At 37.0% G+C, this 17,051-nt stretch overlaps 1 protein-coding gene across 3 annotated transcripts; it reads left to right on the forward strand.

Annotated features, from left to right (window-relative positions):
- The first annotated feature begins 1,083 nt into the window (after positions 1-1,083).
- Positions 1,084-9,302, forward strand: LOC131793754 (protein MFI). Of its 3 annotated transcripts, none has more exons than XM_066171891.1 (13): positions 1,084-1,280; positions 1,534-1,586; positions 2,378-2,466; positions 2,830-2,983; positions 4,549-4,878; positions 5,468-5,560; positions 6,102-6,155; positions 6,730-6,880; positions 7,375-7,511; positions 7,710-7,774; positions 8,260-8,433; positions 8,557-8,612; positions 9,073-9,302. In XM_066171891.1, exons 1-13 carry the CDS (start codon positions 1,220-1,222, stop codon positions 9,126-9,128), a joined length of 1,473 nt encoding a protein of 490 aa, XP_066027988.1. In that variant the 5' UTR covers positions 1,084-1,219; the 3' UTR covers positions 9,129-9,302. The 3 variants fall into 3 exon arrangements, with proteins under 3 accessions (XP_066027988.1, XP_066027989.1, XP_066027990.1); XM_066171892.1 differs by lacking the exon at positions 1,084-1,280 and adding an exon at positions 1,358-1,454; XM_066171893.1 differs by lacking the exon at positions 1,084-1,280 and adding an exon at positions 1,364-1,441.
- The last annotated feature ends 7,749 nt before the right edge of the window (positions 9,303-17,051 follow it).

The raw sequence follows: 17,051 nt of genomic DNA on the forward strand, positions 1-17,051 counted from the left end.
TCCCTTGTGTAACCACCTCACAAGCATTTGATAGCACTGTTCAAAGCTGTCAGGATAATCTAATGTGAGCTGAGCTAGTTCTGCTTCATGAAATCCTAACACTTCTGCCAATTCCATCCAGCTGGATGACATCGCATGGCTAATGTGAAGCAAGTCATCTGTCTCAGGAATTCCTCTCTTAATTTGTAGACTGGTAGTCATTGCATGACAGTGATGAAAACTGACCTAAAGAAAACATGATCACTCAGTAATCTTGCAAAACTCCATTACAGGTCCTTTTATGTGATAGTGGTGGAGTACCTGACAATACACAAGAACCGCTGGCTCCGATCCTTTGGTAAAAGGAAGGAAGTAAACGGAAGAGCATTTGCCTACTGGGAGGGTGCGGAGATTTACAAGAGGGTTTTTAAAATAAGGATCCCACCCTTTCCAAATCCCCGCTTGTCGTCCCCCCCAAAAAAATGGAAAGAAGTAAATCAGATGCGAGAATCCCACGATAAGCCTTTTAAATGATGCATGCTTGATGATAGATGGGAAATCTCCGTCCAGGGTAGAGAATCAGAGGCGGAAACATTCAGAGAACAGGAAATTCAGCCGTCAAATATTTTAAGTGAAAGGCGAAAGTTTTGACGTAATTTCAGTATATCCTGGATTAAATGTTACTGTATAAATATTTCTCACCAAAAACTACAACAGAAGGTCAACACTCGACAACAATCAGCAGAGCTTTCAGGGCCACATCTCACGTTGACCACATCACATCACAGTCTGTTTTCAGTTTTCTCGCAATAAAAATTGCGCGTCAACAGATTGTGTAGGAATTATGTGGGGATAGGGGAGGGTTGTTACTGCTTTTTGTCTTAGAATGAATGCACATCAAAGACAACATTTTTTTAATTTCTCCTTCTATATTATAATATAAAAATATTCAGTTGCTTGTCTTGAAAACTTTATTTTTATCATGAAAAGGTCCGCAATTGATTCCTTATACGAATGTTCTTATGAATACGAACCCTACCCTACACAGTTAAGCCTCTTTGCCCACGGTTCGCGCACAAAACAATCAGCGGTTGTTCTGTTGCTACGGCGTGAGAAGACCTATTAATTTGCGTCGAAATGACTAACAATTTATCACAAAGTCAGGATATATTTCCCTGGAAATGCACAGAATGATATTCAACTCTGATTAGCTAGTGCGATAAAGGTAAAAATATTAATCATGTCTGACAAACTGAGTCGTCAAGATGCCCTCCGGATTCTGCGCAAAACTGATTTACCAGGTGACAAAGTTATTCCACATAATTGTTTGTGTGCATAATTTCCAACTTCTTGTTTATTCTTGCCTTGTTAAATAAATACTAAAGGTAATTTTAAATTGTAATTTCCATAAAGTAAGAAATGACAACAAGAAAACTTAGCTGTCTTTTACAGTTTTGATGAGGTAGGCTTATAAGGTGAATGCCTTGAAGTGAGCTTTCACACTTCTGCTTTCAACTTCAGTTAAGCAACTTTCTTAAATTCAACTCATTGCAGGATCTACATCTAGAGACGTAAAGTTTGCTTTGGCAACAAAAGCGGAAAGATGGGTAAGTTTGTTATCTAAATAGATAAAGTCTGAAATAAAAAGTTGCGAGCCTTGATTAGAGCCATAAACTGTACGTTGTTTCAGTTTGAAGATCGATTTAGGAAAATTCAGGACTTCATTGAAAACATTGATCCAATAAATTGCTGAAAAACCCATTATACAAATGTTTTACTATAACTGAGTAAGGGTGGATATTCTTACGACATCCAATAATATACTCGTATATCCCTAGATAGATGTTAAAAAATATTTGATACGAATTCGTTTTCGTCTTTTACCCCCACGAGGAATCTTTGATCACCACCACAGTGTACATGCAAAGCTGTATTTTGTTTCATTAGTAGAATTGCAATGTCCTGTGTAGCTTAGGAGAACCCATGATTTTGAAACCTCAAAACCAAAAGTTGATTTATTCTAAACTTTCTGGTACCTGGATTGCTGTTATATTCAATATTTATATTTACTGCCAAATGATAAATTGATTATGATAGGTTATAGGCAATGTACATCATTGCAGAATGAAAAGCCTGAAATAATTCAGGCTCATATAGACATGGACAATTGAGTGCAACTACCGACTAAGCTTTGAAGCTTTGCATTGCAAAAGTGGAAAATTAGAGTGCCTGGCTCTTTGCTCTCAGTCAAGGGCTGAATTTTCCATACTTCTTTATCTGTAATCCCTGTTTAGTTGCAGCTTAAAGCCCTGAAGATCAACTCAATACATGTTATGTATTCCACTGGTCAAAATACGGCTTACATACTTTTTGTGAATATCTACAAATTTGTCAACAGAAAATGATTCAAGGAAAGACAGATGAAGAAGATGTAAAAATAGCTGCCAGCATAGAAATTCAGCGAGTATGGAGAGGTTATTTTACAAGGTAAAATGATGGTCCTTACCAAGTACATCTTTGAAATGTTTTCTTTGTACATCATAGTATATACCAGGGTCATGGCCAGGACTTTTTAAAGGATGGGTCACTCTGTGTGAAACAAAGGGTACTCAGCAGATTGTCTTGTGAATCCTCCATGCCATGTTTTACTGGAAAAAAGGCTTACAAAGGATGAGGAAAGGGGAGTCACAGGCACCCAAGAACCCCTTCCCCACCCTATTAGCTACACTCTTGCATACTGTGAGCCAAGGCTACAAATCAAAAAATTATCTGGTGACAAACTTCCAGCTGTACCGAAAAATGTAATTATGTCCCATGATTATTTATTCCATGTTTTCTTGTTAAATGAAGATGTAAGCTGTTTGGAATTCTCCATCCAAATGCAAGTGTGATGTCCACAGCCCTTGGTAGTAGATTTGTGCAGAGTCCATCAAGGCTAAGTGATGTAAGGACCGTTACTCCTATGGTTCCACATACCACACCACAGCCATCGAGACTCTTCAAGGTGAGGCAGAGATTGCCAACAATGTGTGTTCTAAAATGCCATCAAGTTCTTGACTGTGCAATGGCAATCTGAAAGCAGTAACAACTGGAAAAAAAGAAATTATCAACTGATTTTTACAGGTTAAGTGCAATGTCAGTTAGTCTGTGAAAATTAGTCCATCACTTCTTACCTTGTCCACAGCTTAAAACATGATTTATTAATTTTTGTACCTGAAAACTGCTTATTACTCTAGTTAAGAAGAACTGGAGGGGTTGAACATACTATCCAAAAATGTCTGACCAGTAACCAACACCCAATTCACACCAGTAAAACATGTTTAGTTAAATTGGGTTTAACTGAACAAACATCAGGAACAGAGAAGTGAAAAACTTAGTTTTCTGTAGGTTTTGAATAAGTCACTAAACCTGCATTTTCGATGTGCCTGATTTGGAGATGACAAATGTTGGTTTTAGGAGCTTCTTTGAAGAAAAGAGTTTTAAATGGTGTTTAACAAATCAGCTTTTGTAAGACCATGTTGAAGCTTTGGTGTGAACGGGGTTTCAGTTTGTTTATTTTTTATAAGAAGTATTGCAGGGGGTGTTCCATAGAGACTAACAGAAGTGAAGCTAATGGTTCAAGAAGACCTTCCCTTTAATCTAATTCTTATAACTATTATTGTATTTAAAATGAATTTCGGATTTACAAGGAAACTTTTTAGACATGTTTCAGCATGACTTGTGCCATCATCAAGTTAATGTGTTACACAGTTGACTAAGTTGCTTAATATATATGTTACAGGTACATTAGAACTTTAAGTTGAATACAATATTTGAAATTACAATGGGCAAAACAATAGCATACGCAAATGTAACACTTGTAGAATGTCTCCTTCAATTTTAATTGCTTAAAATTCAAGAAGACATTGTACATTTGCTGCTTGGAAGCAGAGCTGAATGCTCTGATGTAACTTAACTGTGATTGTTTGTTCACATAGATTTACTTGGTAAGTGTAACATTTGTAGGTTCTATTGTTTACTTCAACCATTTATTTTAAAATAAATAAATGGTATAAATTTCAAATACATGTATTGTATCTGATCTAAACTTATATCATATTTATTTATTTATTTTTTATTTATTGCAATTCATGGCATATACAATACAAAATAACTAAACTAAAATAATTATTAATGATAAATAGTACTATGATATAGAAGTATCTGTAGATCATTCAATAAAAGAGATTACCACAAAGTGATATTTAAGGTATCTCTGTCCAACACAAACATATGTAACATCCAGAAAACAGGAGAGACAGAAATAATCAGATCAAAGTACTCATAACTCTAACAGAAATTTCTTAGCTCTAGTCTTAAATATAAATTTACATGTAACATGTGAAAACAAAGTCATCAGTTCAACAAATTTAACTGATGATGGCATGAGTCATGCCGAAACACGTCTTTTTAAGTTTTCTCGTGAATCTGAAATTTATTTTGAATTAATCATATTGTTATCATGTAGCCAGGGAAGAATTTTCAATAGTAATTTTAATAACTGAAACATGCCTTGTCAAATTTTCACAGGGTAACCAAATTCCTACCAATGCCTTGCCAATCACAAAGAATAAATATAAGGAATACTGTGAGAAAACAGTGGCACAACAAGGCCCATTATGTAGACTGATGTCATACACAGAATTCTGTGCTACTCTCATCCAAAGGTGGTGGCGTTTTATATTACTGAGACCAGTGTTTCCAAGACCACCCCCTCCTACCACAGATGGAGGATTATCACCAACTGGAGCTGTCCAGCAACGGGCCAGTACAGCTGATTCAGAAGTACCAGCAAGGAAAAAAGTTGTTGATAGAGAAGAGGCAGCAAGGATTATCCAGAGATCTTGGAGAAAGCACATAGTGAGCAAAATAATAAATTTGTTGATTCTGATAAATAGTTGTAGTGATGACCATTACTTCCAAGGATGATGATAAGAGGAAGGAGAACATCTTGTGTCTGGAAGTGACATGGGCATTAAAAATGTTTTTAGAGATTGAGGACTTTTAACTTTCATATTTTTGGAGGGAAATGCTTAAAGAAAGTTTTCACTACAAGTTCCCTGGAAACAAAAATGAAGCTAGTTGCCTTGGGTATCTAGGTGTGCCTCCAAGGAAAATAATGTATTAATAGATTGCATGATACCTGACCAAGAACAAGTGGCAGTTTTATTTGTAGGCTCTTATCAGGCTCTAAGTTTTTTTTAGCTTTGGCCTATGCCTTTTCCTAAATTGTCTTCTTCTTCAACTTAATCCATAGTACCTCTTATTCTCTTGTATAAAATTTATGTGTTTGCAAGGGCAAGTCAGTTTTCATCATTTTTTAACTTGAAGTAACAGTTATGTTATTAACAAAATTTAACTGCTACATAAACATACCAAGACTTTGCAGAATGTTTTCATCATTGACACCATGGAGAAATTAATTGTCTGTATAATAATTTGTGTTCAGGACATCCAAGTATACAGATACTACAGAGATCTGATCAACTTCAAATGTCGGGGAGACCCATCTTCAATGTTGAAATGTATTAACCCAAGAGAGGTATGTTAGGTAATCATGGGTAATAATTAAGGAGACTGAGGATGTTTACAATTCTCTTCAAATTACTCAACAAATCAAAATAACAATCCAAAAAAATCAACAAACCCACAATTTAAAAGACCATCAATCAGAAATTTCCATGCTCTTTAATCTCATTACCTGATCATAATAATTCATTTATAAACAATTTAATAACTTCTGAATTCCGTGGAAAAGGTTGTGGTTATTCATCGTGGTGAATAACAATAAAGGTAAGTTTTTTGTTTGTCTCATGATGTAGTCATGTGTGATGTAGATCATGACGTTTTGACTGCTTACTGCTATTCTTCTTCAGGCGATGATCACCTGAAGAAGCCCAGCAGTATGCAGTCGAAACTCCTGAATTGCCTAGGGGACTCTTAATATTTATAAGCCTTAGAGTTTTATTGAGGCCTTCTCACCCCTTTTATAATTGAAAACTACTTTTTTGTAAAGTTTGTGGTGGTGAATCAAACCTGAACTTAAACTTGAATGTTCAGTCTCTATCTTTTTCTCTTTATAGGCCGAGCTTTTAGATGCTGCAGCAGGGGTACACATTAAGTTTAGGCTGGCAGGAGTAAGTGATCAGTAAAGATGTATCGGGTTGACCATTCCAACATACTGTTACAGCTGTCATCCATTTGTCAGGGTTAAGACAATTTTCCTGCTGGACAAGCAACTTTTTTTAATCACTTTCCCACTGGGAGAAGCTCCAAACTAGTTAGTCATTAATATAAATCCTGTCCTCAAGGTGAAATTTACAAAATAATAGATTTTGTATTCTTTCCCAGTCCTGTATTTCAACTAGCTTGCTGAGTGTTTCTTATTTTTTTTCCAGTCCTGTATTTCAACTAGCTTGCTGAGTGTTCTATTTTCACTGAGAACAGCATTGTGTACTTTGATCAAATGATTTTCTAATGGAATGATGTTCTGTCATTGGAAAGTGGCCAACATTTAACCAGTTTTACAAAATTATTGTTCAATACAATTTTGAGACAGTGCCTTTTTTTGAGCCAAGGGTTACTCAAACTCCTTCTGTCGTCCTTAAAAGTAGGCAATCAACTGATAAAAATTAGACTTAATTATTACATTTTATAGACATTCATGAAGTAATTGATTGACTCTATGTGTGTGTTCTTTTTATTTCTTAGGAAAAGTTCCCTCCTAACATATACTACAAGATTTTTACTCACCACAACATAGTTGACATGTGCGCTAATGCACCAAGGGATTACACTAAAGCCTCAACTAAGAGACTTCCAGTGAATTTTGTGCACAACAAAGGGCAAACAATGGAGGAAGGTGAGCAATTTGGCCAGGGTTTATGTTTTGGGGTCTTCAACGTAGATAGAAGAAATTCAAAATAAGGAAGGTTAATTTAATATAGGTAAATAATCTTTTTTAATTTGGTCAAAATACAAGTTACTAAAGTTTAATTTCATGTCTTAGAGTACAGAGAAAATCCTTATAACTGGTCTGGTTGTTAAAAACCTAGTCCTAGACAGAATCCTAGACAGAATATAGTTTAGATTTGGTGAACTTTTTGGCCCCTTACTACATATCCTACCTGCCCCTGTAACAATATCAGCTGTAAGCTGTTATTTTTGCAGCTTGGAGGGGGGGAGGGTTTGAAAGCTATTTTGAAAATTTTAAAGCACCTGTGAACATATCAAACATTAGTTTTTATTGAAGTTGAAGATAGGGCTAAAAAAAGAACCCTTGATTGGAGATAAAGACACATTTTGAATAAAAATGCTCTGAGGTTCTTTTAACTGAAAATTGGCATTTTGTGGTAGATGATATGTCAGGCTGGTACCAGAGGTGGGAAAACAATGGCTGGAGGCTTGTCTCCGACAGAGTGATGAAAAGAGTTGATCAGGATCCAGTTGTTTATGAGTCAACGCTAAAAAAACAAAGTTTTAGTCATAACAAGGTTAGTATGCATGGTGGCAAGTAAGGCTGAAAATTGAGCCAGGTGTGGCAGGGTGGTAGACAGTTGTAGGCCCAGAAATGTCACCAGAAATGTGGGGATTGTACTGAGGTTAAAGTCAGTGGTTTGTTTCCTGTCTTCAAGGCTCACCCAAGATGTTGAAGTGAAATACTTAGTCACTTGTTTTTTCACTTTCTGCAGGTCGCAAGGAAACAAGACCTTGAAAAGAAACGCAAACGGAAAAAAGTAGAATGGATGAAAAAGATGTAAGACAGTGCGTTTTACTTAGTGGAAAAGCTTACTGTCAGTGATTATTGTACTTACCATTTATTTATTTTCAAGTTTACATGTGAACTGCTATTGTTAGGGTACTCCAGAGCTAATGGTTGAGATTTGACTCTTTCCACATACATTGTAGCATTTGTAGGGCGGTTTTAGGGAAGGGGTGCGAGGGGGTGTGCGGGAGTTTATTTCAGGGGCCTGGCTCTTGTCCGCAATAGCGAGGTGTCCGCAATTCAAGAGTCCACTGTACACTGTGCAGTCCGTGCTTTGTATTCTCGGAAGTTCGCTTTATATTATGGTCTGTTCAAAAGCCTTCCTCTTCATTATTTGCTTGTAAATTTATTTACCTCACCCAATAGTTATGTCATTCCTTAATGGTGCACCCTTCCCAAAGAAAAATCCAGGATCCTCTCCTTCTCTATGAGAAGAGACAACCACTTTCACATGTTCATGTTGCGTCATTATTCAGGTACAGAGAGGGAATGTTGAAGACACAGGGTGGAAATGACTTAGAGACTGAACAAGTTGTACAATCAGTGGCTGAAGGAATGCTAACAATCACAGACATGCGTGGGCAGGATGCTGTGGAAGATTGGGAAGTGGATGAACTCCTGGAGTGGACCAACGGACTTAACTTTGACCAGTAAGTTTATGACATCTATTTCTCCGTATAGTGGTGAATATAACGCATTTTTGTAGTATGAGCAATTTCGATCCTTGAGGTATGGTAGGGTATCTGCTTATGTCTGTGTTTATTTCTCCTAAGATATTTGTATGACTGGAAAGAGATTGCCACAAGTGCAGGCTCAGAATATTTAACAGGTCAGTAACAAAATATTAAATGGTAATTATTTTTATTTCGCTCTGTGATAATCACTCACTATAGAGAAATTTTCGAGTGAGCGTCAAAGGTAATCCGGGGTTGCTTTGGTTTTGCTTCACCAACAAACTTACAAGAACTCGAAACTAACAGGGTTATCAAGCGAGGGAAAACAATGCTCTGGAAAATGTCATTGACCAAAACGTGATTGGTAGAGGAGCTGACGGAAGGGACACGAAGCAAGATTTCAGTTTAAAGCTTTAGAATAGAATAATCACATTATAGACTTGTTTATAATGGTAATTGAACTAAGGGAAGTGCAATTTGGCCTGACAACATACGCGTGATTCGTGAATAAATCGCACTGCTGAGAGCCAATTAGATTGCAAGAGTCATCAGTGTTTTCAAAATGGTTGTAATAAAAGTTTTAATTTGTGTGTTTTGTTTTTTCCTATTTTGCAGAGCAAACCAAGTTCTTGCCAGATGATCCCTTCTCACTGACGCTACTCTCTAGATGACAAAACATTTCACTGTGGCTTTTTATTTATTGTGAAAGATTATGAGATCGCGTTTGTGATAGTAAAAATTGTATATAGTTTGTATTTCTGTAATTATAGTTCATAAAATGTAAGTATTTATGCGAGTGTGTAGTGTACAATAGTGCAGAATCAGCGTGATTAAAAAAAAAATTATTAAAATAGTCGAAGAAGTCTGATCCATTTATATAAATATATTTGAACGTTGCACAGTTTCAAAGACAGCCGTTATCCTCTTCAAAACTATTCTGAACGGAGCATTTCTGTGCCCGAAAGACGAACTTCTAAACGAAATTCCGCTTCGGATTAGTTATGAGTCCCTAATAGACTGAAAGGGGTGGGAAATGAATTTGGATCAGCAGGAAGTTGGAAAGTTTTGAATTTACGTCTGTTTCGTTTCAGTGCATAATTACACTGGTTTTACAAGTTATGTTCACTTCCCTTCCCGTCATTCTTTAGACAAGAACTATTTCTTTGCATAGCTGTGAAGTTCTTGTTATTTGATGTGTCTCAAAGTTTTGCTGGTGAACAGTGACCAGTCCTTAAAGTTCCAAAATTGTTTTGAATAAACTCGTCAATAACTTGTTTGGAATTCCATTGAAGCGGACGGCAGTAAAACCCAACCGTAGCCTGGAAAGTAACCGACTGTTGCTAAGTAAAGCGGGAAGGAATCGATGCGCTCGACGTGAATTGAGAAGTTCTATTAATATAATAGATTAAAATGCAGTATCTGTGTTAAGACGTTTTGGTATAAAATGAGTGGGCCATGAAAGGTGTCAGAAGTCCACTGAGAAAATGCAGCTGGCGAATGGGCACAATTCTTTTTGCGTCTACATCTCTGTAAACCCTCTTGGAGACATAAAATCGTACATAAAGAAGAAACCTTCACCCTGTCCTTGATCTCAAATGGCCGATATTTAACTCATAGTCAGCTTTCTTTGCTGAAAGAGGTGTCGCTCAGGAAAAAAGATTGAAACGTTTCATCTCCTATGCAAATGCAGAAGAAAAACAAAAAGCTGGTACCGAGGTAGAATTTAAAATATAAGCGATCACTGGTGTATGCAAATATTTCGCGCGTTTGAATGTACACTTCATGAATTCCAACAAATAGTTGTATTGTCATGCGCAGCTTAGCCGATCTCAGCGTTTTTGAACTTTTAACGGTGACTGTATACTATTTGACACTGAAAGAGTACAGATCCGCTAGAAATCCTTCATGTCACCATTACAATTGGTGGCTGTGCAAATTAAGCCAAGTTGAGTTTTTGACGAGTTTTATCAAAACTTTTATGATAAAACACCTGCGAACTAATCACACATCGGATCTTCACTTCACCAAGATATCAACATTTACAACTTTAAACAACCTTGAGCTGGTGCGAATCGTTTGTCAGAATGGGTGACGCAATAGGAGAAAGACTCTGGTATACCACAGTTCTGCGAATAAAACCTGGGACCTCTAGGTAGGTTACAACATGGCAAAAAATATATTATAGTTAAAACATGTTTAGCGTGAAAGATTCCATGCCGCAGGGTCTACGCACGTAATTTACAAATTCGCATGTACTGGCCAGCTTGTGAAACCACTCGCCACATTTGTACACAAATGCGATACACCTTGTGTGGCACGAGGCTTCACAGCACTCGCAATTATCCAAGGCCTGTCATGACCCATGCTCTGCAGAACCTTCTGCGATTTCGCTTTCTGCCACCTCAGTTTTCAAATTAAGACAGAAGAGGCCATGTACTTTAAATGGGAGGGAGGATCCGACCGTAAACGTTGTAAACCAACCGTTAAAACACTTATAGTTACCTCATTATTTTTAGATAATTTTTATTTTTTTCCTATCATATATTTCCTATTATCATTTTACTTATTTTCATTATATTAGTACTGTTTTGGTGCTTCCTGGCTTTCTTCTAACTTCCACGTTTGCTTCCGTTATATTTTATTCAAATAGTTCACGAATCTGTATAGCGTAATCATACGTCGTAATTCGATAACGAATTTTTCAAAGTGAAGTCAAATTGTAACATTTGCAACTTAAGATGACATGACTAATGTCGAAATATGTTTGGTAGACTTAAAAATGTCGTTTATTTCATACAACTATCAGAAAGTAGAAGCATGAAAAACTGATTTCACACCGAAGGAATGCCAAACAAGCGCGAGACGGCAGATTTGCAGAATGTACCCGTTCTGACTTTGAACGAGCTGATTTGCTAGATTTCGATATCACTACAAATATTCGGTTACCTAAGTTTAATTTTGAGTAATAGTATACAGGTTCATATCGATTTAGGAATTCAATAAATTAGTTACTTAGTCAAAACTTCCTAAAAATCTATGACTACAATATTGTAATTGTTAAAAAGTTATTGCTAACTGACAATTATACCTTTTTTGCATTTTGATGATGGTAATCACAGGTGGGATAAAACCAGTTCTAATGGGAACAGAACCAACGCAATTGTGCTTGATTACTCCTTATTTGGACAAGAAACGGCCGAAAGTAATGTTCCTCTAGCTATTCGGGCATGATCTTCGAGAAGCGGAATATTCCTTTCCAACTTAGACGTACTATTTATTTTCATCGTAAACTGTTGGAGAGTCATGAAAAGCAAGTTAAAGACTGGGACTCGATGTATGTACCTCGTGTATAGTCCTGAACAAAACCAGACAGACGCCAAGGTAAGTTTTTTTTTAATATTAATGAGAAGCTAGCTTCAGAAACCGTGTAAATCTTTGCTATTAGAAGTCATGCAAAAAGAAATAAAATATTTATAATCAAACTACAACAAAATTCTCGAACGTAATTGGTTATCACAGCCCGATTTAGGCACCAATAGAACAATGTACACGTCATGCTTCTAATTGGAAAGTGTAATAGGGCATATAAGGGACAGTTAGCACGTCATGTCTCCGTAAGTGGACAGAACGCGTCATGTGAGCGCGCTGTTGTCTCGCATTTCGCCGAGTTAACTGTTGTTGGTTTTTTTTTAATAAAACCGTGCAACAAATGTCTAGTTTCTTTACTAAATTTTGTCAATAGTTGTGATTAATTGGTAACAGGACTTCAAGTCGTCCAATTCTGTATGTAATCATACTTGTAACTAGCAAATCGGACTCCTGGACTCCACCCGGTCCTATTACCATTATAAATCGCAATTTTGAGGATCCAAAGAGCAACCTCGCCCTAAATTTTTCTTCAGATTAGCTAAATTTCCTGCTCCTGGGCTCTTAACCATAAATACCTCATACATACCCAACACACACAAAAAGATAGCCACGGAAAACGTGGTTTTCCGATGGGATAGACAAAATTCTATTCGTGACACCTTCCAACGGAAGTAAGACAATCGGAATTCATGACGCGAAAGAGTACTGGAAGTCAGATGAACAACTTGGAGGACTGAAATTTTGTCCAACGGACTCCATACCTCTGAAGCTGTAGTGGAGATTGTATTTGCGACAACATTTTTTCTATTTGTGTGCTACAGAAAATAGCTAAGCATCTTGGCTGTAAACATACTTCCCTCTATTTTGAATTCTCGGTAATTTATTCACAAAGTTTATCTTAAGAAGCCTTCGTGTTAGTTGGAATGCTCAGTTATAAACTGTTCATAACAGGCAGTGAGTGTGTGAGGGAGAGTATAAGAAAATTAAATGTTAAATGTGTTAAAAGTAATGTATGTAAAAGTCTAACAGCACAAGTCGTCCTTCAAGCGCTCATTTTTTTTTTCAAGTTGAGGATAGTGTTTCAGTGAAAGACATTTTAATCTCAGCGGACAAGTTGGATCACAAAAAAGCAAATGGTATCATATATAGCTTGGTGAAAGAAGAAATATTACTATCTGCGTCCCCTGTGAGGATTCGAACCTCAAACAGTCTGCTCAAATAAGGCTATCCCAGCTGAGTGGGGAGTTTCGTGCGCTCCACTTGGTGCTTGTTTACTTTCGCGTCCCGAGGAGAGGTGCAGTGCAGATGGCCCATACTTCGGTCTTACCCTCTGGTACCTCGGCGTAAGCTCGAAACATTTTTGTTTTTGTTTTTTTTTGTTTTTGTTTTGTTTTGTTTTAATTTTTGATGAAACGAGAACAGTCGATAAAGGTATTAAACCCGGAGGGTGCTAGATTCATTTCGGTTGTCGCTGTAACCACCAGAGGATTGTGTCTGTATTCAAGCAGGGATTCAATTTTCTCTTTTCATCAGCACCATTGACATTCGAAGTCAAATAAATACACAAGCTGTAGCCGGTTTGGAGAGTATCTTCTTCTTAACTGAAAAATGAGAATAACAGTTGGTATTTACAGGACACAATAATGGCGACTGAAGCTTCTAGAGCTTAACGAGGGGCCAATAGAACTAATTGTCTACGTTATATTAATCCAAAAATTGAGCATCTCTTTATCAGCTGAGTAGAAAACATATTTGGGTCAACGTCCGTAAGGATTCAAACCTTAAAACTTTGCCTTCAGACGCTCAACTAGCTGGGCAGAGAGGAAATTTGGGTTGACCTTCGTGAGGATTCAAACCTCATCTGTTCAAGTTCGCTGCCAAATGCACTTACAGCAGAGCCGGCAGGAAAAAAACTTTTGGGTAAAGGTACGTGAGGATTCAAACCTCTGACACTCCAATATTGGTATCAATTGCCTTCTCAGCTGAGCTGAGAAAGATAAGTGGGTCGATCTTGCTAAGGAATGAAACTTCAAGTAAAACCTTACAATCTAGGTATAAAATATTGAGGAGGAAAGCAAATGACTGATCGACTCTCGTGAGGATTCAAACCTCAGATCTACCGGTTTTGGTGTAAGATGCTAAACCAGCTAAATTACACAAAAGTGAAGCTTACAGAGCTCGACTGGGGGCTACAAGGACTAATTATCTTATTAATGATCTTAATCCAAGGTTATAACTCTATCTACCGTGAGGATTCAAACCTCACTTGACTCAATTTAGCTGTGGATGCACATCTAGAAGAGCAGAGAGAAAATTCTGGGTCGAAATTCGTGAGGATTCAGACCTCAGACTAACCAATATCGGTTTAAAACGCTTTCTCAGCTGAGCTGAGAAAAATTGTGGGTCGACCATGGAAAGTCATCTTCCATAAAACCGTGCAATAATCTCGGAATAAAATGCCAAGGAGGGAAAGGAATGACTGGTCGACTCTCGTGAGGATTCAAACCTCTAAACTACCGATTTTGATGTCAAATGCTCGACCAGCTTAATTATACACAAAACTCTTGAAGTTATTGTTCCTATCTCATACTAAGAATTGTGTTATATTTGCTTCTTGAGTGTGTTGTAAACAGATGATGTATACATGCAGTTTTTATTTTCCTGGAATTAAACACCTGGTAAAATCAAGTTGGTATGGAAGGCAGTGATGAAAGAGAATAATCAACAGAGCTCTGCGTGTAACGGGTGTTGCCTAGCTTTTAAGGTAAGAATGACATGAGATACAGCGATTGTTGTTGAAATACGTACAAGCTGTACAAGTTATAAAATACCCCTATCTCTACGGTTGTAGTGAAGATATTAGCTGTAAATAAATATCATCCTCGGCATTAAATAAATAGGATTTAGCAATATACATTCCACGAGGTGGCTCTTCTGGTCCACTGTTCCAGGTCGAATTGGAATTTATTGAGACTTAATTTAGTTTATTTAATGATGTTTTACAATGGACAGAAAGTAGAAGAGATTAAAATTTCATTCATGTGGAAGTCTATCAGCACAAGTTGTTTACCTTCTTGCACTCTTCTTTTTCAGCTTAAAATCCAGTTTAAAATGGTATCATATATAGCATGGTGAAGAAGAATCATTGCAATCTGAGTCCCCTGTGAGGATTCGAACCTCAAGCAGTCAGCCCAAGTTAAGCAATGCCGGCGACTGAGTGGAGAGTTTCATGCGCTCCACTCTGTGCTTGTTTTCTTTCGCGTCCCGAGGAGATGTATAGCGCAGATGCAGTGAAGCTTGTTGAAGTGTCTACATAAAGTATATTCAGCAGCAACTAGAAGAAAGAGTTTAAGAGTTGTCTTCCTCGTGCATTACGTGTTCATCAATAGTGAAAAACAGATAAAAAGTCGCGGTGTTCGCACTTCAAGTGTTCCTCAAGAGAGGGTGGCAGTTTAAATGGTTGAGGTGTATATGCATCATATGGTTATCAACAAGGAAGCAGTTTAAAAGTTGTAGTGTCTATCCATCTTATGGTTATCAACAAGAAAGCATTTTAAAAGTTGTAGTGTCTATGCATCATTCGGTTATCAGCAAGGAAGCAGTTTGAAAGTTTTGGTGCCTGTGCATCGTAAGTTTATTACCAAGGAAACAGTTTAAGAGTTGTGGTGTCAATGCATTATAAGTTTATTACCAAGGACGCAGTTTAAAAGTTGTGGTGTCTATGCATCATATGGTTATCAACAAGAAAGCGATTTAAAAGTTACGGTCTCTGCATCATGTGTTCATCAACGAGCAAGGAATTAAAAAGTTGCGGTGTCTATATATCACGTGTTCATCACCATGGAAGCAGTTTAACCCTTGCACCACTGCAGCGTCTCTTCATCACATGATCATCACAAGAGAAGCAGTTTTAAAAATTGCAGCGTCTAAATATATATATATATATATATATATATATAAATATATATATTATGTGATATGTGTTCATCAAAAAGTAGAATAAGTAGCAATAAAATAAGCGATAAATAAATTAATAAAAAAATTATAATTTTATCAATAAAAGATACTTAAACAATGAATCAATCAAATACAAACTAACCCCTCCCTACTTACTCAACCATCCCTGAAATACTCCACACTTTTCCGCATCCCTTAGAAATTTACCCATAATGAATTTATTTTGGGTTTCAAGTCCTAATGATCATTCAATCGTTCGATGTAAGGCGCAAAGAAAATAGAAATTAGTACCGCTACAATAATCCCGACATCCACTTTCAGACGTCGGATTCCGGACCTTAGATTTTTGCGTTCGAAATTTTACTTCCGACTATCGAATTCTAATTTTCCGATTTCCGAATTCGGCCTTCTAATTTCCGTCACCAGAAATTCGGATTTCGGACCTTCGCTTTCGGAGTTCGGAATGTTACTTCTGACTTTCGATCTCTTCTATTCCGACTTCTGGCCTCAGACTTCTTATTTACGACTTCTTGTCCTCTAAGACTCGAACGTATTAATCTCTGACTGCGAAGTTTAGACATCCGACCTTCATTTCCAATTGCTACAACTCGACCTTCGACTAAAATGCTCCTTTTTTCCGATTTCGACCCTAAAATTCCATTTTCAATGTCCACTAGGTGCAATTTTTAAGGAACTTCAGTGTGGCTATTATTGTGCAAGTAAAGTTGGCGATTTAAGGAATGTTTAACGTGACCATCTCCCTTAAACTGCGAATAAAGTCAATTTTTTTTTAAAATTCAAAAAGAACTTTACACATAGATATTAAAAACTGATGATAATTTTTCACTTTTTAATTAAATAGAGCGATTTAAAAGACCAGAGTAATGAAGGATTGTTTGTATGGGCGGCTGCGGTTGGTTGTTTATATTGATTCAGTGGAAGACGTAGGAAATAAAATAATTATTATGTTAGTTCGTGTATCTTAAAATCCTTTGGATATATCGTTTTTAGTCTTAAAGTTCAAAAGGCTTCCGCGGCCTGGCCTTGTCATTGTTAACGCGGGATCCACTGTGATTGGCTAAAGCTGTAGTGGTCTCCCTACCTGAGATAATTAGGCGAAGCTAAATAAATTTTAATTAATATCCCTTTTTCGCCCAGCTTTACGCAAACAGGAGTGTCTTGAGCTTTGCTGAGGTGGTCATTTGATCTTAGCGACTGAGAGGCACTACTAATCAGAAGCAAGCAATATTTCAGAACCTGTCGACAAA

The sequence above is a fragment of the Pocillopora verrucosa genome, chromosome 9 (assembly GCF_036669915.1).
Source record: "Pocillopora verrucosa isolate sample1 chromosome 9, ASM3666991v2, whole genome shotgun sequence".
NCBI lineage: Eukaryota > Metazoa > Cnidaria > Anthozoa > Scleractinia > Pocilloporidae > Pocillopora > Pocillopora verrucosa.